General features: G+C 49.5%; 8 protein-coding genes across 8 annotated transcripts; 2 read left to right on the forward strand and 6 right to left on the reverse strand.

The window, feature by feature from the left end:
- Window positions 1-497: 497 nt before the first annotated feature.
- On the reverse strand, window positions 498-2777 carry CweA (uncharacterized protein; the record flags this gene model as incomplete). The annotated part of the gene is made up of 1 exon (XM_056638141.1): window positions 498-2777. The coding sequence occupies one exon, from the start codon at window positions 2775-2777 to the stop codon at window positions 498-500; it is 2280 nt and encodes a 759-aa protein (XP_056481648.1).
- Window positions 2778-4515: 1738 nt separating this feature from the next.
- N7509_013505 (uncharacterized protein) lies at window positions 4516-5037 on the reverse strand (the record flags this gene model as incomplete). Its single annotated transcript, XM_056638142.1, has 1 exon — window positions 4516-5037. One exon carries the CDS (start codon window positions 5035-5037, stop codon window positions 4516-4518), a length of 522 nt encoding a protein of 173 aa, XP_056481649.1.
- A 1918-nt stretch (window positions 5038-6955) lies between these two features.
- Window positions 6956-8453, reverse strand: N7509_013506 (uncharacterized protein; the record flags this gene model as incomplete). The annotated part of the gene is made up of 3 exons (XM_056638143.1): window positions 6956-7840; window positions 7917-8057; window positions 8118-8453. 3 exons carry the CDS (start codon window positions 8451-8453, stop codon window positions 6956-6958), a joined length of 1362 nt encoding a protein of 453 aa, XP_056481650.1.
- A 1193-nt stretch (window positions 8454-9646) lies between these two features.
- On the reverse strand, window positions 9647-10724 carry N7509_013507 (uncharacterized protein; the record flags this gene model as incomplete). The annotated part of the gene is made up of 5 exons (XM_056638144.1): window positions 9647-9654; window positions 9709-10009; window positions 10100-10210; window positions 10282-10592; window positions 10646-10724. The coding sequence occupies 5 exons, from the start codon at window positions 10722-10724 to the stop codon at window positions 9647-9649; spliced, it is 810 nt and encodes a 269-aa protein (XP_056481651.1).
- Window positions 10725-11236: 512 nt separating this feature from the next.
- On the reverse strand, window positions 11237-13778 carry N7509_013508 (Zn(II)2Cys6 transcription factor; the record flags this gene model as incomplete). The annotated part of the gene is given in 6 exon segments (XM_056638145.1): window positions 11237-11438; window positions 11515-11573; window positions 11634-11716; window positions 11779-12553; window positions 12605-13413; window positions 13430-13778. 6 exon segments carry the CDS (start codon window positions 13776-13778, stop codon window positions 11237-11239), a joined length of 2277 nt encoding a protein of 758 aa, XP_056481652.1.
- A 487-nt stretch (window positions 13779-14265) lies between these two features.
- Window positions 14266-16475, reverse strand: N7509_013509 (uncharacterized protein; the record flags this gene model as incomplete). Its single annotated transcript, XM_056638146.1, has 14 exons — window positions 14266-14489; window positions 14555-14635; window positions 14690-14755; window positions 14813-14985; window positions 15037-15058; window positions 15086-15158; window positions 15211-15477; window positions 15529-15647; window positions 15700-15754; window positions 15807-15853; window positions 15918-16107; window positions 16157-16175; window positions 16235-16357; window positions 16411-16475. 14 exons carry the CDS (start codon window positions 16473-16475, stop codon window positions 14266-14268), a joined length of 1524 nt encoding a protein of 507 aa, XP_056481653.1.
- Window positions 16476-17624: 1149 nt separating this feature from the next.
- On the forward strand, window positions 17625-18700 carry N7509_013510 (oxidoreductase, short chain dehydrogenase/reductase family; the record flags this gene model as incomplete). Its single annotated transcript, XM_056638147.1, has 4 exons — window positions 17625-18088; window positions 18154-18265; window positions 18334-18447; window positions 18500-18700. The coding sequence occupies 4 exons, from the start codon at window positions 17625-17627 to the stop codon at window positions 18698-18700; spliced, it is 891 nt and encodes a 296-aa protein (XP_056481654.1).
- Window positions 18701-19503: 803 nt separating this feature from the next.
- N7509_013511 (short-chain dehydrogenase) lies at window positions 19504-20490 on the forward strand (the record flags this gene model as incomplete). The annotated part of the gene is made up of 4 exons (XM_056638148.1): window positions 19504-19703; window positions 19754-19914; window positions 19971-20039; window positions 20090-20490. 4 exons carry the CDS (start codon window positions 19504-19506, stop codon window positions 20488-20490), a joined length of 831 nt encoding a protein of 276 aa, XP_056481655.1.
- Window positions 20491-20502: the final 12 nt, after the last annotated feature.

Here is a 20502-nt window from a genome sequence, read left to right on the forward strand (position 1 = left end):
GTTGTCAATTTGCCTTCTCAGAACAGGTCTTTTCAGGTTCAGAACATGTACATTTTGGTCTCGATCATTGCAATCTTTTGCTAGAATCTTGGAGAGAGTGGTGAGATCAAGGTGGTTGATACTAGTATGATTCGCAATGACGAAACCAAGTCGGGTAGCCCTAACCGGGAGATCGACGGCGGGTCTCAGATGGGTCGACCAAGAAGACTTAGGTACGAGGGAATCGGTTGAGCGCCGAAGCTGAGGGCTAGAACTACGAAGACCTAAGAAGGACACTCGTGAAAAACATTTTGAAGAATCAAGTCATATTTCTCAAAAGGCGAAACCTCATCGGAAGCAAATCGGCCATTAAGTGCGAGGAATCGAAATAGAGTACAAAAAGTATACGAAAAGAGACACAGTAGGAAAGGAAGATAAGAAATGAAATTTAACGATCGACAGGGGTTTCTTCATGACTTTCGAGCACATCCATTATACACTGGCACTGGCGACTGCCCTTACAAGACGAAGGCCAGGACACCGGCGACGGCAGCGATAGCAGAGAAAATACCACTGGAAGCACGGGTAGCAGCGCCTTGGAACATCATGCCGTGAGAGGGCGTTGCAGAGGGGCTGGCACTGTGCATAGCGTCGGCACCGCTGGGCATGGCGTGGCTGACAGAGGGGGTAGCCATGGACTTCAGCATAGCGGTGGAAGAAGGCGCGGGCACGTTGACGGGGATCATGGAGTAGGCACCAGTGCTCATGGGTCGCTGGGAGTTGTAGTTGTAGCTCTGGTAGGGGATGTAAGACGAGGATGAGGGAGCGACCTGGCTGGCGAAGACAGCGCTGGAGTAGATCTTGGACTCAGGGTCGTTCATGGGAGTAGCGGCCAGGGGCACAGCAGAGGTCTGGGCAGCCTGGGTGACAACAGAGGTCTGGGCAGCTAGAGTAACGACGGAGGTCTGGGCGGCCTGAGTGACGACGGAGGTAGGAGCCTTCTCGTAGACGGTGGTGGTCGCGGTGGGGTGAACCTCCTTGAAATGGGTCTTGGTCACGGTGCGGACGACCTCGTGGGTCTCAGCTGCGCACTGGGGAACCTCCTCGTGGTGCTCGTGGTGCTCGCGAGGGGGGTCGACAGGAGGAGCAGGCTGGTACTTAGGGACCTCGACGTGGGGAGGAGACTTGGGAGGAGCGGGCTGGTACTCAGGGACCTCGACGTGGTGAGGAGCCTGGGGAGGAGCCTGGGGAACCTCGTGGGTCTCCTCAACTGGGGGAGCTTGCTCGATCTCGTGGGCAGGAGGAGAAGCAGGAACCTCGTAGGTGGTGGCCTCGGGGTAGGTCATCCAGGGAAGCTCGGGCTGCTCGTAGTGAGGATGCTCAGTGGTGCTGTCGATCTTGACGGCATGGTTGTCCTCACTGTGCTCATTGACACCGCTGTCAACACCAACGTCGATGGGAGATCCGAAGTCCTCACCACCATCGGTACCAGAGGGACCACCCTCAGCAGTGCCACCACCGCCGCCGCCAGAAACGCGGTCAGGGGAGTAGGCACGGCGCCAGGGACCACCGTGGGGGACATAAGGACCAGGGCCACCATAGACAGGAGCTGGGTGGACGTGGGTGTCCTTGATCTTGACCGAGTGGTCATCCTTTGCGTTCTCGTGGATGCCGGTGTGGGTGTTGACGGTGATGGGCATGTTGAAGGTCTGACCCTCGTCATCTCCGGAAGGACCACCCAGGGCGGTGCCACCGTTGTGAGGTCCCCAGTGACGCTTGTATGGAGCTTCGAACTCGTAGACAGGCTCAGGGTGAATAACCTTGTGCTTGACATTGACGGAGTGGTCATCCTTGTGGTATTCGTTCACATGGCTGTGGATATCAGCGGTGATCGGACGACCCCAGCTGATTCCTTCATCATCACCAGAGGGGCCACCAAGGGCTGTGCCTCCAGAAGCGTGACCAGGGTAACCAGCAGGGCCGTGGCCACCACCTCCAGGTCCGCCCAGAGCAGTGCCGCCAGGAGCGGAGCGCTTCACCCAATCGGTGTGGTGGTCGTTCTCAACGACGCCGAAGTGATCTCCGTTGAAGTTCCCGTTGTTGTTGCCATCAGCCTCGTAGAAAGGAGGGGGACCACCAAAGTGGGGAAAGTCGCGCTTCACCCAATCGGTGTGGTCGTCGTTCTCGGCGACGTTGAAGTGATCGCCATTGAAGTTGTCGTTGTTGTTGTCATCAGCCTCGTAGAAAGGAGGGGGGCCACCGGAGTGTGGACCATCGAAGTGAGGACGGCCCTGAACAGGGTGCTCCACAACATGAGCAGGAGGACCCTCGAAGTGAGGACCGGGGTGGGTATAAACAGGAGCAACAACGGGAGGAGCGTGAATGTTCTTGTTCTTGATATCGACAGAGTGGTCATCCTCGGAAGACTCATTCACTTCGGTGTTGAAGTTGCCAGTGATGGGCATGTTGAAGGTCTGGCCCTCATCGTTGCCAGAAGGTCCACCCTCAGCAGTGCCACCGGAAGGCCAGCTGCGCTTGAGAGGGAAAGGACCAGCACCAGGGCCGAGAGCAGGGCCGGGGTGGACGTTAGGTGGGTAGACATCAGTGTCCTTGATCTTGACAGAGTGATCATCCTTGCTGAACTCGTTCACATCGGAGTGAGTGTGGATGCTGGCAGCATAGGGAACATTGAAAGTGCCGTCCTCGTCATTTCCTGAGGGTCCACCAAGGGCAGTGCCTCCGATCTCGGGCTGTCCGAAGCCCTCGTGGTTGCGAGGCTGGACGCTGGCGCCGTTCATCTAGATATAGATTAGCGATGGTGCTCGTGAATGATGGCAGGTATATCTCGACATACTGTGTGTTCCATGGCCTGTGCCTGGGCAGCGGCGGCCAGGAGGGCCAGGGGAATTCCACCAACGAAGCCCTTCATGATGATAAATGCAATAGGGTATTACTTGACAACGGAATGAGAAAGAATTGAGCGTTAGTTAAAGAGTGACAGTAGACCGATGCTACGGGAGCAAGTAAAAGAATGGCAACAATTAGAAGAAGGTGATCCCAAACAGCAGCAAGGATTGCCGAGAGGTTAATAGTGCTTTAGTAGTTCCTTTGCATTCATGATCACCATCGCTCATTAGCATGGTGGAATGTGCAATCATGGCCAAACACTGGCGTTGACGGGGTATCGAGGCCTGACCCAGGCACAGAGGCCCCATCAGAATGCCGTCGGGAATGGAAGACAAGCAACGAGTCAACAAGCTTGGGCCCCTACGATGGTCGGCTGCCATCAAAAGTGTAAACAAACGCTGCATGAACCGCAGCGCAGGTGGTGGTGCGGCATTCCACGGAATATCATCGAGGGATCGGTATTTCCGACTGACTTGGCCAACCACGATGGCCCCTTGCCCGATCATTTAGGCATGGCATGACGGCATTGCATGACGGCATGGCCTTGCTTCGGCAGTACGACAGTGCCTGTAGTCCATTAAGGGCCTCTGTTTGGTGCTTCCCAGGGGCTCAGCAATGGGCGATGGAGTCTTCGACCAGACAAGTTGGACGGCAGTTCAAGAGATGAAACAGTCTGCCATGCTGAACCAGCATTCCCGTGATGTCAGTCGGAACAATCAGAAATCGCCGACAGCATTGAGAAATAGTAGCACCAACAAGTGTAGCATTTTAAGCTTGGAGGGCAGCCATGTTGGGTAGTGTCAAGGACAATCATTGGAACCTCGGGGATCATATAATCTCCACGGAGGTCTGACAGCAGGAGCACTTTCTCTCAACATTCGGTACTCCGGGCTACATACAAAATGACCATGGGGTTTCTCCATTGTACAATGGCATTTTTACTACGAATAAGCTATGGTTCACAACAAATACTTGTAGGTAAAAGTGTGGGATGTATCCCGTCTTCGACATTCCCCTCCCATCGCCCTCATTAAAGAGGACCCAACGGGAGGCGAACTTCCTATCGGGGAATTTCTTCTCCTGAACCGATCAGTCCCGAAGGACCGAAGGCAACACACGTCGTGGAGTTGTCAAAAGAGACAGGACGAGGGTCGTGGCAGGTTCAGTTGCTTTTTTTCGATGAAGAAAGAAAGTCGAATGGAGAGAATTTTGGCGCTTTTGTAGGTGCGTGTGGTCACGTGGCCGGATTATCTCGGGCCGAGGCTACACCCGTTGTGGACTAGTCTGCTATCCACACTGCATCCACTTTGGCTTCTTTTTTCATCTTCAATCTTCTCTTCTCGGCTGTTTGTTTATCTGCATTTGCATTTGCTTTGCGATTTGTGGTTCAATTTACAATTCAATTGACACTTGGCTTGAATACAATTATCAGCATCTGGCTGTTCTCGCCAGTACCATCCAGCGATTCATAATGTACAATCCCGAAACGGGAGGTCTGGTGCAAACACAAAAGGAATTCACCGCGATTGAAGGAATAATTCTTCTCCAATCATTGGTTCCAGGATATCTGCAAAATCTGGTTAGCTCAGGTTTCCTGGATATTAATGCCAAATGTTTTCGTGAAACTCACTATCCACCCATTGTCACTTGCTCAGCACTCGACCTCCAAGCTGCCCCACCCACTGCCACTGTGATCCCCAAAGCGATGGCAATCATGCTTCCCACCGTCACAACCGCTACCACCGCCTTCAATGCCATTCGCTGTCGAGTGCTCAAAGACTGCATACACGACCGTTTCGGTTGCTCCTTTTCCCACAGCTTTGATCGTCGCGGACTATCCGTCCTCGATGCGGAATAAGGTCCAGCATTCTCAATATCTCGCAAGTGGCTCTGGCTGAGATTGTTCTTCGTCTCATAAGTGAGTTGCTCGTAGGATATCGTAGGTGATCCGTGTTTGTAGAATGGGGAATATGGCTTCGCCCCTATCGTTGGGTCAAAGTCCTGCGGGTGGATGATTTCTGGAGTAGACTGGATGGAACATGATGGCGATTGTATTCGTGGGGATGTCGGCTTCTTCTCGTGTTTGTCGTCGCTTCCCTTGAGAGATGCGGCCACTTGGGCCCCAATCACTCCTAATCCATGCAGACTCATTGCGTTCTCGTTGAGAGCTTCACTGTGGTCTGCGTGCAGCTGGTGGCACCGTTTGTTTAGAATTTGGAGGACAATGATCGTCGAAACTTTCCCTTCGTCTTGGTCGCGGTTCTCCTTAAACTAGATTGGTTGGTCTTGGCTTCAGGGTGCCGAGGTGTTGTCGGTGGAGGTTGATTAAAAGCTTCGGTGGGGACAGAGATGGAGACAGCTGGGGCACCCCCGTACATAAACAATGTTGTGTCAACCTGGAATGCGCTCCAAGTCCACACAGACCGAGGCAGGCGCATCACTTCGACGAAGACGGACGTCAACAAAGCGTAAGACAGTTTTCAGAGAGAACGCTAGGCCAAGACACGCAAGGCGATCACAACAAACGACAAACACTCTTAAACAGCTCTCGTCTTTCTCAGTCAAACTACTCCGTGGAAGATCTCCTTTGCCAGATTCTCCACCAGTGCCCAATTAATCGAGTGTCCTTGGATAAATCAAATTCTCCCCTGTCCAGGTACAGTAGGGGTTGAGTGATTCAACAACGAGCCTGTTTTGCCGCACTGCAAGGTCAAATGTTTTGCCCGCTTTTGCCATCATCCCTTGATTCAACATCTCGTGCGGCCTACTCAATGCATTCCTCCCTACTCACTCAAGAAGGGATTGACTACCCCTGCAGGAGTCAATGCTGCAGCTATTGGCAGTTTGCGGACAAGAATGCATGCCTAGCGGCCGATCTGTTTGCCGCCCCGTGCGCTCTCGTTCCCCGTTGTCCGCATTCGTGTCCGCAACAACCCCCTTCCCCTATTCCAATGTGCAGGTACCAACTGAGTGCATGGTACGATGTTCTCCGTAGAACTCTGTCTGATCATAGTACTGCACAGACTCGTGTGGCAAAATCTGTGGGGTGCCGCTAATAGCTCTAATTTCGAGGTGGATTCGCCCAGAAATTCATATGTAACATTTGTCTCTCAGGTGGTTCTTCAACCTTGTAGTGTAAGATAGTTGTAGATGTCGCGATACAACTTACTAGACTCTGTACCCTATTACCTGAGGGGTGTATTTGTGTGCATTTGTTGTAGTTTTTTATTTATTTTTGATGTACGTTTTGATTCGTTGCGATCGGCGATCGGCCGGTGTTAACAATGGAACTTCACAACGGTTCCTTTTCTACAGAAAGCGCTACGTCTCAGAACAATGAAGTACCTGGTATCTACTAGTAGTATTTATATTCATTCGAAGTAGTGGGTTTCGTCATCGGCTCATGGTGTCTCATTTATTAGTTGTATTTCAGGGTTATGGTTGAAATATACTACCCATTCCAGTGTTGTCGCCCCGCCCGAGTCCGTCAAAAATATATTTCTCGGCAGGAGTTCAGTGCTGTGTAGTACTAGTAACATGGGGCATAGTATTCCACTCCAACCTCAACCTTTGGAACTTCCAACCTTGGAAAGTTGAATTTTTTAGGGGTCGGAAGTTATTAGTAAAGACTACTAGTAGTAGATAGTAATTCAACTTGAATTCGAAGCTTGAAAACCGTAAAATTCCAGCAGCCTCCAGCCGGGGCTTGTGAGCTATTACTCCTTCTACTACTATCGAAAAATTTCTTCAATCCACTGGCACCAGGGCAGTGTATTGCTAGAAATGTACAAGCTACTGGCTACTCGACTATGACTAGTACTACTAGTAGCTTCTGATTCAAAGCGAACATGTCATGAGATGCCTTATACTAGTATACAGGAGCAGTGATAGACTCAGCCATCCCTTGAGCCCGCCATCATGAAATAGACAATGTATCAATCGTGTCCAATATATGCTAATTTAATCTTCCCCAGAAAATGAGATGCCAGCATCTGCAAATTATGTTCATTCCGGGCACAAAATTCACTGGCCTGGCTCCCACCTTGATCGCGTTGGCATATCTATGGTCTCATGCATGGGTACATATTCCGCGACGAAAGGGGGCGGTGGATGCGGTAGATGTACTAGACGCGGGGGATACTGCAGACGCAGCAGATGCACCACTAGATGGGTTAGATGGACTCGTGGGCACTGGCGACAATTCCGGGTGCTCATTGCGGTCGGATTGCTCCAAAAGACCCCAGCCAAACTGCAGAAGTTCGCCAATACGATAACCAAGGTCGGATCCGATGTCACCCACATGTTTGAAGAGCTGTTGACTCCACATAAACTTCTCCTCGCGTCTGAGTTCCATGTATACCTTGGCGATTTGACCCATGCCGAAAATCGTAATGCTGACGCCCCACGCCTTCATGCTGTCCTGCAGGCAATATGGCATGGCTCGACTGACCTCGTCCGCATAGTATTCTGAAAGTTGATATTCTTTGTTGGTGAAAGGATCGGGGGGAGCAGATGTATATGCATATGCATGAGTCTGACCGAGCAGAGCCTGGAGGATGGACATCGCTGACCAGAAGAGAATATGTAACCTCGCACTATCCAAAGAGGAGAAGCCATAGGGACGACCGAATAAATGTTCCGATGAAGATATGTTTTTGCACGGAAAATCACCGCTCTCGCCGACGTAATGGCTGCCACCAATACGATCCTTCATGCGTGAATACCATGATAATAGTTTTTCTCTGTGTGCAAGGCAGTCATAGAGCGATAGGTGACAGGCCGTATTGTCGGATACATCGGTCATACTGACTGCAGCTGCAATTGGTGAGATATCGGCCATGAGTTGAAACAATTCATCAACAGCCACATTTTCGTTGGAGATCAAAGCCGCCGGGGTATGCTCTCTAGCCAAGTCTACTACATTATTTGCTTCAATTGGTGAAAGTGATTTTAACTAATGCCATGACAGTTAGTTGAATTGCATGAGATCGATAGAGAAGCCATTTCCTTGACTTCACGTGGGAGCTTACCAAACGCATTCGCTGGAATGCCAGACATAGAGTTTTGATGATGGGACTGTTAGTTGAATGTGATAAAATATGCTTGAAGATCCCGTTGGTCACTGCTGTTTGATGTACCATTACGTCAAGACCATGGGGACAATACAGCGCCTGAATTCGGTATCAGCTGATGTGCATTGAGAATATCAGAAGTTGGTACAGTAGACTTACCACCAGGATTTGAAAAATGCCAATTGTAAAGAAAAGCTCATCGGTGTACTTGTTGCGGCTAAGCTCCTGCGATACATGGTGTATCGCACCATTATATAGCTGAAGTCCATGATTAAGCATGCGAGTGTCCTTGTTGAGCTTGCCAAGATAGATACAAGACGTCGCCGCCATAGCTTTCTCAAGCATCACGGGCTTATTTGGTATGGCGGATATTCCGGAAAGCAGAATATACCAAGGATCGAGGTCGATAGTTCCCGTGATGTCATCGGGAAAGTAGACATTAATATATGAAGCGACAATTTGCTCTCGGCTGAATGAAGCTGTATTCACTGTCATTGGCGGTCGCGCCGCAACCTGACCCGTGCGACGACGATCCCGCGGTGACTTCTGTTCATCTTTTTGGTCGGAGCCATTCTGGTAGACAAAAACAAGCCTTCTTTCATATCCCTCGCACTGAATGCCTCTTTTCAGACAATTGCCGCATTCTGGCCGTTGTGTGTCACACTAAACGCCCCCCCCACGTTAGTGTCGAAATTCGGGGTCCAGGGGTAATTTAGATGAGTGGGCCTTGTATGTACCTTTACTCTCCGCCGTTTACAATTCGTGCAGCCCTTGGATTGAAAGGGCTTGCCACCCATGCTTGCGGTGAGAACGAGCACTTGATGGTGCGTGAATTCTCCAACTTCATGAGTTGGCGGGGCTGGGGGACGTGTTTAGGAGTGAGGGTTTAAAATGGAGTCGGGATGGAGAATCCCTCAGACCCGAACGTTGGCCCCGAAAGAACAGGGTCCACCAGGGCCCACCTATTTGCAGGAGTACCCAATGGTAGAGGATGCTGAAACCTACCAAAGCAGCCTGAGGTGCAAAAGAACAGATGTTTGTGGAAGTGAGCGTTTGCTAACTGCTTCTTTGTACTCCGCACTCCGTAGTAGCCGCACATTTGGCGAGCCTATCAAAAGCAATTATCGACTACGGGAAGGAATTTCATGCCCCTTGCCGAAAAGGGGGAATTGGGAGTCATTATCCGATCGCCAAGATAGAAATTATGTAAAATCTGCGAGTCAGGGCCTCGTTGGCTACTGCCGTGAAAAGTCGTGCGCTTTACAGACACTTTTTCGGCTCTTGGTACATTTGATCGGGCCATATTTTCCTGTGTGCTTCTTTGAAATCACAGGGAGAAGCGGATCTCAAGTAGCATGCGACTTTTTTGTGGAGCAAGTTCAAGTCGTCATGTCTCATACTAGTAGTGATATATAGTAGCTTTGAACTTGGAACTATTACTACTAGGTAGGACTGCGCCAACTTCAAGGTTCAACCTTTCAAGTTTCTATTCCGAGTCGGCTACACAACCCATAACTTCGGGTTACACTGGCAGCTGATAAAGCGAATTTGTTGTTGATCATTCACCCAGGAGGTTTCTAAATAATTCATGTAGCTAGTAGTATAACGATCTCAGTTCTTTCTGCAACTTTGTCCAATGTCGTATGAATGATTCGCGAGATATTTTCCAGGTTTCTTTTACAGCATATTTAACAAACTATAAATGTTAGCAACTGAAGTTTCTTTACGGGCTCCTGTTGATTCGGCTTACTTCCAATGACACCATTGACAGGAATATCGATCGAGGTTGTGTAGCTCGCAGCATCACTCAAGAGATACACATAAGCACCGCCGAGCTCTTGAACCTCCGCCAGACGTGGAAATCCACCGTAGTATTTCAACTGCTGCTCCCAATCGGGCTGCTGGGGGACCCAATATGTCATTGCAGTATTCACAAGTCCAGGCGAGACGCTATTCACGCGAATGCCATACTGAGCCCACTCCATAGCAAGGGTGTGCGTCATATTCCGAATGCCAGCTTTGGATGCGCCGTAGGGGGTGGATGGAACGCGCTGCAGAAGTCAGCCGACGCGATAATTAAACATGACTAGCAAAAGGCCAATAGAACGGTAGATAAATTCTAAAAAATCAGCTTTACGCACCTTGTTAGGACGATACGAAGCCATTGAAGCTGTGAACACAATCGCCCCCTTGATTCCGAGCTTAATGAATGCGCGGGCGGCACACCTGGCCGTGTAAAATGCGCCAAAGAGCTGAAGAATTCCAATTAGTAAGCCTTGTCCACCTGAAATCTGGTCATGAGAAAGTGTCATATGAGACTCACGTTTACGGAAAACAGCGCCTCGATCTCTTCGGTCGTGAAATCCAGCGCGGCCTTGTGGTTCGTCCGTCCTGCATTCACGACCATCCCGTGAAGCGCACCGGCCTCCTCAACGATTTTATCCACAGCGGCGGAGATGCTAGCTTCCTGTGTTACATCGGCTTGGACTGCGAAGACTTGGTTTGGGAAACGCGTAGACAGTTCCTGGAATTCATCACCAGTTTCGCCGATGTCGATGGAGTAGACCTTGGCAGCACCGTTAACGAGACAACATTCTGCGACACCGAGTCCGATTCCTCGATTTGCACCGGTGACTATTGTAATGTTTGTCAATTACCAAACTTTGCGCAGCCAAGAAATTACTAACTAGCGATGACTTTTGATTCAAGCGCAATCTTGGTCTGGGGCTCAGCTGGTGCGGACTGCGAAGGGATGGAAGATGACATCTTATAGAAATGTTTGGCATTAAAATTAGGTGATATTACCACTAAAACAGAGAGAATGTTTATCCTGGGGACCCCGCAGTTTTATAATTTGTATAAAGAGGTCGGACAGACGCGGGGTTAAGAGTACTCTGGGGTACTTTTCTTTTTGGCTCGACTCGAGGTAAACTGGACGATCGGAAGGATTGCATTTATCCCTAAATCTTTGGAAGCCAAGAAGGCGAGATCAAAGACGACTGGGGTATTTGGGTCAATTTACGAGCGACAGTGCTTTCCAATTCGTTCGGATATTGGGTGGATAATGGACCTCGACTCGAGGGCCACAAGCCCCGCACGGAGGTGGTCCGAAAACAGGGCACCACTATGGCAGCATCGTACAAGCAGAGTGTTACAGAGAAAGACCATTTATTTAGCTTGGAATCCGAAAGAATATCGAAGGAATAAACCTCGCGGTTCTATATTGAGGATAGAAAATCTATATCCGTTTCGCTCATAATTCATAGTACTCATATCCCTTAATCCATATCGACATCGCATTCATCTTCGTTATCGTAGTCGCCCCAGAACTCTTTCAGATCCTCAACTCGCCATGTCGTCGCCCATCCAGTCTCACGCTCAATTCGGACCAACGTCTCAACTATAGCTTCATGCTCGGAGTAATGCGACATGACCTTTCCGGCTATCCAGAGGGGTTGCAGCGCATTGGTCCAGCATCCACTGAAGTAGGAAACGATCAGTATTTTGATAATTTAATTTTTTCAAGAAACAAAGAAACAAAAAGGAAAAAACTTACTGGTGAGAATTTGAAGCAGAGATAGCGCAAATTTGGCGAGCATGCCAAAGGACAGATTTCTAAGACTTTGTTAGCGGATGTTCATATAAAGAAATATTTTGGGACGTTTTAAACCATACCGGCTTTTTCGAAAGGACTATCGTCTTCGGTCTTTGTTGGAGTAATAGTAAGGCACTGACATGATACAGCTGATTTCCGGAAACTGGCGATTGTTCAATATGATTAGTTTCAAGAGCCAAAAGAGTTCAAGGATGGTCAACGTACTGGCAGCTCCATTTCCATATAGCACCGTTGGAAAAGGCTTGTCCCGTGAAGCTTGGCTGGGGGTTGAAACAGTGAAGATAGACTTCATCTGGCTGGGCCGATTCTCATACCATTGTTCCACATGTGTGAACAAATCTCCCCAGCGGTGGACGTAAGAGTTTCCATCCTCTTCAGGAAACGACTGACACGATGTGCAGGGATGCGGGGCTTTGGATGATGACCCGAAGAGAACGCTGAGTGTTTCTGCACATAGATAGACAGTGTAATTGGCATATGTGTCAAAATTTGTCTTGTTGGAAGAAAGAAACAAACGCGATGCCTCGGAGCAGCTCATATCTCTGGGCCTCCAGTTGTGAATTGGAATGATGGTATCTTCCTCAGAGATGAGACCACCGCAGACGTCCATTCTTGCAAAACACCAGAAAAGGGCCTGCTCTTCATTCCCGGAGAAGCCATTGATACCCGCGGCCTGAATCAGATAAGCACATCCATCCAAATGGCGTCGCCACTCCTTTGGGTTGCAGGACAACATTTCCAAAACGCAGAGAATAACGCAAGAAGCAATCACAGGTGTACTCTTGCTTTCTAGCTCAGGGAATAGAAGATGGATAGCCTCTTGATACAAAGATAAGCTCTCTGATTGAGACTTTTCGTTTTGCTCTCTCTCCAACTGTCGCGCCGACAGAGCTAGAATTGAGTATCGCAAATGCGGCGATGTCTTTGCCATCTGGGGAAACGTGGAGGCAAAATGCCGATTATTGTCGAACATATCGAGCTATTACTGTTAGCCAACGAATATTTGCTGAACTAAGAGCAAAGAACTTACCCATGAGCAGATTTCATTCAGATAATTCTGCCACAATACGTGTTCTCGCTCTGGAGACAAGTCAAAATATCGACCTGCGCTAGAGCGCTGAGGCTGTCGCGTAGATTGACTGAAAGAGTTATCGCTCCGGCCTGACGGCGTATTGACATGAGAGATAGACCCCTGTGAGCTGGCCCGTCTTGGAACATCCGGTCTAGCAGTCCATAACTGGCGGTTTCGTAGCGCCGTGTGAAGGGCCTCGTAGGCCGACCCCGGAAGAAAGACATCATTTGCGAAATCAGCTGGGTCGGAGAAGACACTATGATCAAACAAAGGGGATGGCACAGTTTGATATGAGCCCTCCACGGAAGAATGGAATTGAGCACCGTTGAGATTCCTCAGTGTAGCAAGGTCATCGATGGCATATCCAGGACTGGAGTTCAAATAGGCGTGAGGCGAAGCATGATCCGGTAGTTGAGGCTGAAAGTCAACATGCAGATTGGCCGGATATTGCTCTTGGCTGGTTGATCCATGCTGGTGTACATGACTTGCACCCCGCCCAATGGCCTCACAGTGGGGGGAATTGTGACTAGGACCGTGCGACGTATGGGACGAGGTATTGCCGGTCAGTGGGGGTGATAAGGGAGGACCAATATCAGTCAAATTGGAAGGTCGATCCGCATATCCAGAAGCAGTAGGGATATTTGACTGGACTTCTGTCGCCGCATCCATTGGCATATCGACATTGGCGGTCGTCTTTGAAGGCGAGATAGAGGGGCTCTTTCGCCCCGATAGGTCGGGGCTTTCTTCGATCGGACGTTTGGCCCCCCCTAGTGCGATGCTGACCAGGCACAGCATTCAAGATCTTGAATTTACTTTGGCGCTTGTTTTTGCTCACAGCGCCGCCCTGGCTCATCGAGGGGTGATTGGATTCCAGTATTTTGATGTTGGAATCGCGAAATGAGCCCAGCAGGCGCCATTGGCACTCATCACCTCGGCGCTTACAGCCAGTGCAAGTCGGCCTTTCTTCGTCACATTTTCGTCGACGACGACTGCAGTTGAGACAGCCAGTTCGGGTGCGTTTCTTAGGCTCAAGTTGCCTCGCATCTTGTCTATGTTCCTGCGACAATGAGGGTGGATGGCTCTTGTCGGTATCCATGTCTGCCGAGAGAATATTGAAGATTGTGCTTGTCATCTCGCTGGTCAAAGGCCGCCACTGCAGAATCTGGGGGTTGGGATGGAGGGTCTGTACGACGTGGGGATGGAAGGACTACATAAAAGCCACTTGCCGAAAGGAGAACTTTTAAGCGCTCAGTCGGTCCCACCGGCTGGCTTGCCGTTGGTCGGCCTCCCGAGGAGTTTGGTGGCGTGGAGCGGCGTGGAGTCAGGTTTCTGGGGTATCCCCGAGAAAGGGCGGAACTCGTCATACGGCAATAGTTGACCAGGAACTCGGCAAGAAGCGAGATGATCGTCAGGGCCAGTTTTTCCTATGTCGAGAAGTGATACTACTCTGTCCCAAGGTTGGTTAAGAGAGAAGTTGCGTCCTTGTATAAAATTTTACATAGTGCTCGATAATTTACATAGCGTTCCCGAGGCCGGGAAAATAACAAAATTCGTTGAAAATAAAATAATTTGCTCCAGCCTTGCTAGCTTGCAACGTGATCCTCCAATGAAGCATAAATCTATTCAAAATGCTGGGCCCCTACGCTTTCGGGATCTTTACCGTGAGGAACGGCATCTTTCTCGTGAGCAATGCGCGTCTCTGCATCTCCGGCCACTCCCATAGAAGATTGCCAGTAAAGCTTGACCTTTTCGCCAGTGAAGAGGTGGTCGATCTGCTCCAGTGTGAGGTGTCGTGTTTCGGGGTAGAAGAAGTAGATCAAAGGAAAGAAGCAGAAGTTGAAAACTGATTTCGTGTTAGCAAGCTGCGAAAAGAAAGAAATCCAAGGACCCCGATTGAGGGGCGCATACCGGCAAAGTAGATATAGGTCCGATAACCTATGTTTGAAATTGAGACGGGGGTGATTTCCACAACCAGGAAAGTAAAGATCCCTGTTTATTATGTTAGCATCAATAACAATTCACGATCTGACTTTAATTTCGTACAGTTGGTAGCAGTGGCCAAGGATGCCGAGCGGGTTCGGATGGCAAGGGGTGCGTATTCCGCAGGCACTGTGAGGAATATTAGCATGGCTCTAAAGAATATAAGAAGGCGTCGAAAAAACTTACAGAGCCAAGGAATGGCTAGAAGACCGACTGCAAAGAAGAAATTGAACATAAACAGCATAACCGTGGCCACCAAACCAGAGGAATGGGTTCCATCCCAGACAGTACCAGCCAAAATAGCCATGCAGCATCCCTGCCCAATGACGGCAAACATCATGAGTTTGCGACGACCAAGACTGTATTATTTTAGTATTTATTCCCGGGCTAGCAAATAGACTTGATCTTACCGGTCAATGACCCAGATGGGTACTCAGGAAGAGAAGAAGTAAGCCACACCGTTGAAACCTGCCAAGAGGAGGGCGGTGTTGTGGTCCATTCCTACGGACTCCTCAAAGATGACGGTTGCGTACTGTTCTTGAATTAGCAAAAGTAAAGATAATCAGATGTATTTGGTTACCCACATAAGTGATAAGGTTGATGCCCGATACCTGCTGCATCATCTGTCCACCCATACCCAGAAGAGTTCGTGTAAAGAAACGTTGCGGACCATCCTTGAAGAGCAACTTGAAAGACCCTTCGGCTGAAGCCTCAGTTTCTTCGCGGATAGCTTGTGAGATATCTCTGACATCAACACTGACGACGGTATCGTGTTCATCAATTTCGCGTGCGTTGTCCTGCAGGGACCAAATAATGTGGCGAGCCTCATCTTCTTTTCCATGTTTAATGAGCTAAATGACGGTTAGTCTATATGCTGTGAATTCAAGCACCCTTTGACGTACCCATCGAGGAGATTCCGGAAGGAAGACAACACCGATAAATGTAAGGACAGCGAAAGCAATCTGGATTGCAATGGGAACGCGGAACTGTGCCTCGCTAGAGTTATACGAGAAACCGTAGTCTGACAGACGTAAGTATAATGCATGTTAGAGTTGGGATTGAACTTTACTCACCGACCCAGTACGAGAGCATGACACCAAAGATGTTGATAGCCAATTCAATAGCCAGCTATGTAGATTGTCAGTGCGTTCCCTTTTATTTCATTTGATAAGCGACGTACTCCTTTGCCACGGCTCGCTGCTTTACTCAACTCCGAGTGCCAGACAGCTAGAAAAGGGATGATCGTCAGTCGGTTCCGAAAACGATCTCTGAAACAACCAAAAAAACTCACGGATTGTGCTTGTGTTGAGACCATTGCCAACTCCAGCGACGACACGACCGACAATCAGTTGGGGGATTCCATATGCACTACATTGCAAAGCAGCGCCAATGCTGAGAATAGCACATCCAGCCATGATACACTTGCGTCGACCAAGCATTTCGCCGACAAACAAGGAGATTATAGCACCTAGGAAGCAACCCTATTCAATCAGAATATAGAAAGAAGAATTCTTGCTTCGATTGACTCACTATTTCATAGATAGCAACGCTATACAGGAAGGGATTGTGAGCTTTCGGCCTCGCGGTTGATGGTTTGCGTCCACTTACACTGTCCCTTGTAGCGCAGAGCTACCATGTCCAGTCTTAGTTGTATTGATCTCAGGGAACCTTGCAACAAAGGCATCACCAGTCAGAAGACCTGACATCACACCCTGATCATAGCCAAAAAGCCTGTGGCGATCAGCAAGGGATATCAGTCGAACACGAAAGGAAGAAGCACATACAGGAAACCACTGCCAGCAGTGGCCGTGATGGCCCATGCCAACTCTCGTCCGGTGAGGAATGTCATGGCACCGTTCAAGAATTGAAATTTTCTTTAAGGGAAAAACTGCACTAACGAAAAGCCGCAGTGAGAAGTTCTAGATGATGTGAAAGTAAACAAGCACTTTGTCTAAGTCCAATGTTGTGGGGCTCTGGCTCCTTTTATAAAACGACCCTGAAGTGTCACCCACGTTTGAGACGACCGAATCGGTGGCGCCATTCAAGGTTCCAGGAATCCATGGCGTAGCTGGGGACCGGGGAATCAGAAGAACGCGTGCCCCGGAATCGTAATAATCCGGGTCTGAAAAGCGGGCGACGTCCGGGATTGCGGGGTGTGCAGGAAGAATTCTGGCACAAAAATACCGCATCGAGTAGGCTTGGTCCTGCGGTTTCCCGTGTGTTAGTCGCAATCCTTGCAGATCAGATATCACGAAGTTTAAAGATCCCCTGCGCCAACTCTTTCCTTCGAGCTAAAAGCCCCCATTATCCCCATCATTCCTCTTCAGACCTTTAGCTCCCAAACCCTGTAGCTTAATTTTGACACACGAGCAAAACTCGGCATCCCTCACGTATCTACTATTCCGATGAAAAGATATCGGTGGGCCGAACCGAGTCTCCCCCCACAAGTGACCTCGTCGCCCGAGCTAGTTGAAAATGTTTCCAGATTTGGTATATTTAAGCACCGCAAACGCCGCTCTCCAGGCTATGATTTGCTCGAAATGTGGGGCTCGTACGCCTCGTCGATTTCTTGCCTCCTGGTTATCTCGCCTCTGTTTCGCAGTCTTATGCCCCAGCCCGCCTTCTCCATTCTTTACCCCATGCCCAGCGCCCCTTGAGCAACCCCATGAATTTCCACAAAGGGTAACCATATGCACTTCCAGAAAACCCACTCTCGGTCGGGCTGGTGCCAGCCATAATCGGCATGATTTGTCGGACTCTGGGAAGGAGTCTGGAAATTGGAGTTTAGGCAAATCGATTGCTTTAGAAACCGTTCCACTGTGGTTCTCAACGCAAAACTTCCCTAGTTGGGCAATGTATAACCACACTGCACCATGGCCAGCTGTGGGTGCTTTGTTGTTGCATTACAGCAAGGAAACTCCCTTATATGAAGTGGACATTCCCAAAGCATAGCAATTGGCACCTTTCAAAGTTTCTTCCTCCAATCTAACCTTCCACCATGGCTCCCTCTATCTCTAACACCACCCTCGACCACACACTCCCAGCAGTCGTGCCAGAGTCCAACGAGACTCCGGCCGCGTTTGCGCCCACCAATGAACTCTTCTCCCTCCGCGGTCGCACAGTCGTCATCACTGGAGGTGGTCGTGGACTCGGCATGACCCTGACCACTGCTGTCCTCGAGGCTGGTGGTGATGTTGCTTGTCTGGATCTTCTCTCTGAGCCCAGCCCCGAGGAGTGGGTTGCTGTTCAGAAGCTGGCCACCTCTCGCGGTCTGAAGGCGACCTACACCAAGTGCGACATCACAGATGAGGCCTCGACCAGGGAGACCCTCGAAAATATCGCCGCGCAAGCTTCGCAGCGCAACATGCCCATGCGCGGTCTCATCACATGCGCCGGTATTCAACAGATGGTCCCTGCTCTCGACTACCCCGTTGAAGGATATCGCAAGATGCTTGATGTCAAGTAAGGCGACCATGAAGACGTCGATGAAATTGCTCGAATCAAAATACTAATCATAACTGTTCTAGTGTCCTTGGAACGTTCATCCCCGCCAAGCACTTCTCCCGCATTCTCGTTGAGCAGAAGGCTCCCGGTAGCATTGTGATGATTGCCTCCATGTCCGGCCAGATCGCCAATCGCGTGAGTATTCCAAAGAAAAAAACTGTCTACCTTTGAATCAAGGTTTTAACTATTCCTCTTCATCTTAGGGTCTTACTTGCACCGCCTACAACTCCTCCAAGGCCGCTGTCCACCAGATGTGCCGATCGGTCGCTCAGGAATGGGGCCAGCACAACATCCGCGTCAATACTCTGTCCGCCGGAGTAAGTCTCTCCATAACCTGAAAATTATTTCTAATGCTAATGACCCAATCAGTATATCCGCACTGCTATGACCGACGCCCTTCTGAAGGAGAAGCCCGAGGTTGAGGAGACCTGGATGCGCGGAGCTTTGCTCGGTCGCCTGGGCGCCCCAGAGGACTTCAAGGGGCCTACCATCTACATGCTTACCGATGCCAGCGCGTGGATGACTGGTGCCGATCTCCGTGTTGACGGTGGCCACTGTGCTGCTGCATAAGCTTGCACTTTATGGAATGATGAACTAGACGTGGCATGTTTATGGCGTTATAGACTGGGGTTCTTTTATAGTATAGATCTTTATAAAGTGGCAATATATTTCAAGTTGCTGATTGGTCTCCAAAAAATGTTTATATCCATTGGCTTATATTCTAAATTGAAAGCAACCATCTAGATCTCTGTCCCCTAGCTCCAACAAAATTCCGACCTCGGCTAATTGCCGGCTGCGATCTGCGATCTGCGATTCGGGTCAACAGCCCTTTCAATATTCAAAGTTTCACCATTCAAGAAGGAGGGGCTCTGCACGGCATTGGTAAATTTATTGATGATTTCCTATAGACAGCTTCTTCATAAATTGATAAACCATGGAAATCTATTCCAACCGACCCATGTCGGTTAAATGTGAAAGTGCCCAGGTGCTTCCCCGCCCGGTGCCATGCTAATCGTAGAGATAAACCTTGGAATGTGTTGCTGCCCAGGTGGTGCTGCAACTTGAAATATATAGACATGTCAATCCAGATGTTTAAGTAATATAATAGCACTGACCTCGAACAAGAAGAAATCCGATCTATTTTCAGATCGAGCGAAACCGGGGACACCTGGGCACTTTCTAGATTAGTTTGTGGGGCGTGGGGTAACACGACGCTACATCATCATGTGTCGGGCGACACCGCGCCGAAGCGGGCTTTTGTCACCCGACTCTGCGAGCTGTTGCTTTAATACCCCAGACTCCGAGAGATCAGGAGCGGCATTCATCCAGACCCGAATCCCAATTCATCTCATACCCCATTACAGCCGCCTAACATGTCTATGAGCTCTCAGGATTGCGGCCAAGTCCGCGAGGGATTCCCTCGTCCTTTCCCTGACACGCCTACCAATGTTTTCGAGCAACTCAGCTTGAAGGGCAAGGTGGTAGTCGTCAATGGTGCAGCGGATGGGATCGGTCTGGCCGTTGCTGAGGCTATGGCAGAGGCTGGCGCTGATGTCGCCTTTTGGTACAATTCGTAAGTTTGCACAGAATCTAGCAATGGAGCTTTTCTAACAAGAATCATAGGAATGATGCTGCCATTAAAAAGGCACAAGAGCTGGCGACTTCCCACAGCATCAAAACTCAGGCATACAAGGTCGATGTCTCGAATGCCGATTCTGTGCAGAAGAATATCACTCAAGTCGTGAAGGCCTTTGGAAAAATTGACGTCTTCGTCGCTAATGCTGGTGAGCTTCTGAGACGCATAAAGTGATATTAAATATATTCTGACACTTTTGAACAGGAATGGCAATCTCAAAGCCCATTCTGGAGCAAACCCTGGAAGAATATCACAAGCAGATGACGGTCAATGGTGAGCAAACTTCGTCTTATGAGTCAAAATAAGTTTCTAACTATCTCCAGTCGACGGCATCGTCTACTGCTCTAAGTTCGTGGGTGAGGTTTTCAAACGCCAGGGCTTCGGAAATCTCATCCTCACATCCAGCATGAGTGCTAAAATTGTCAACGTCCCCGTTGATCAACCTGTTTACAATGCCACCAAGGCCTTTGTTACCCACTTTGGAAAATCCCTTGCTCGCGAATGGAGGGAATTTGCACGTGTGAACATTGTCTCTCCCGGATTCTTTGATACCAAGATGGGTGCTAGTCCTGGTTGCATTAATGAAGCATACCGCATGTCGTCTCTGGGGCGACAAGGTCATACGAAGGAAATCAAGGGCTTGTACCTCTATTTGGCAAGTGATGCGTCTACCTATATGACTGGCAGTGACGTGCTTATTGATGGGGGGTATGTTTTGCCTTGAATGGTCACCTAA

Source organism: Penicillium cosmopolitanum, assembly GCF_028827165.1.
Source record: "Penicillium cosmopolitanum strain IBT 29677 chromosome Unknown utg000012l:1.0-3308103.0:1.0-3310761.0, whole genome shotgun sequence".
NCBI lineage: Eukaryota > Fungi > Ascomycota > Eurotiomycetes > Eurotiales > Aspergillaceae > Penicillium > Penicillium cosmopolitanum.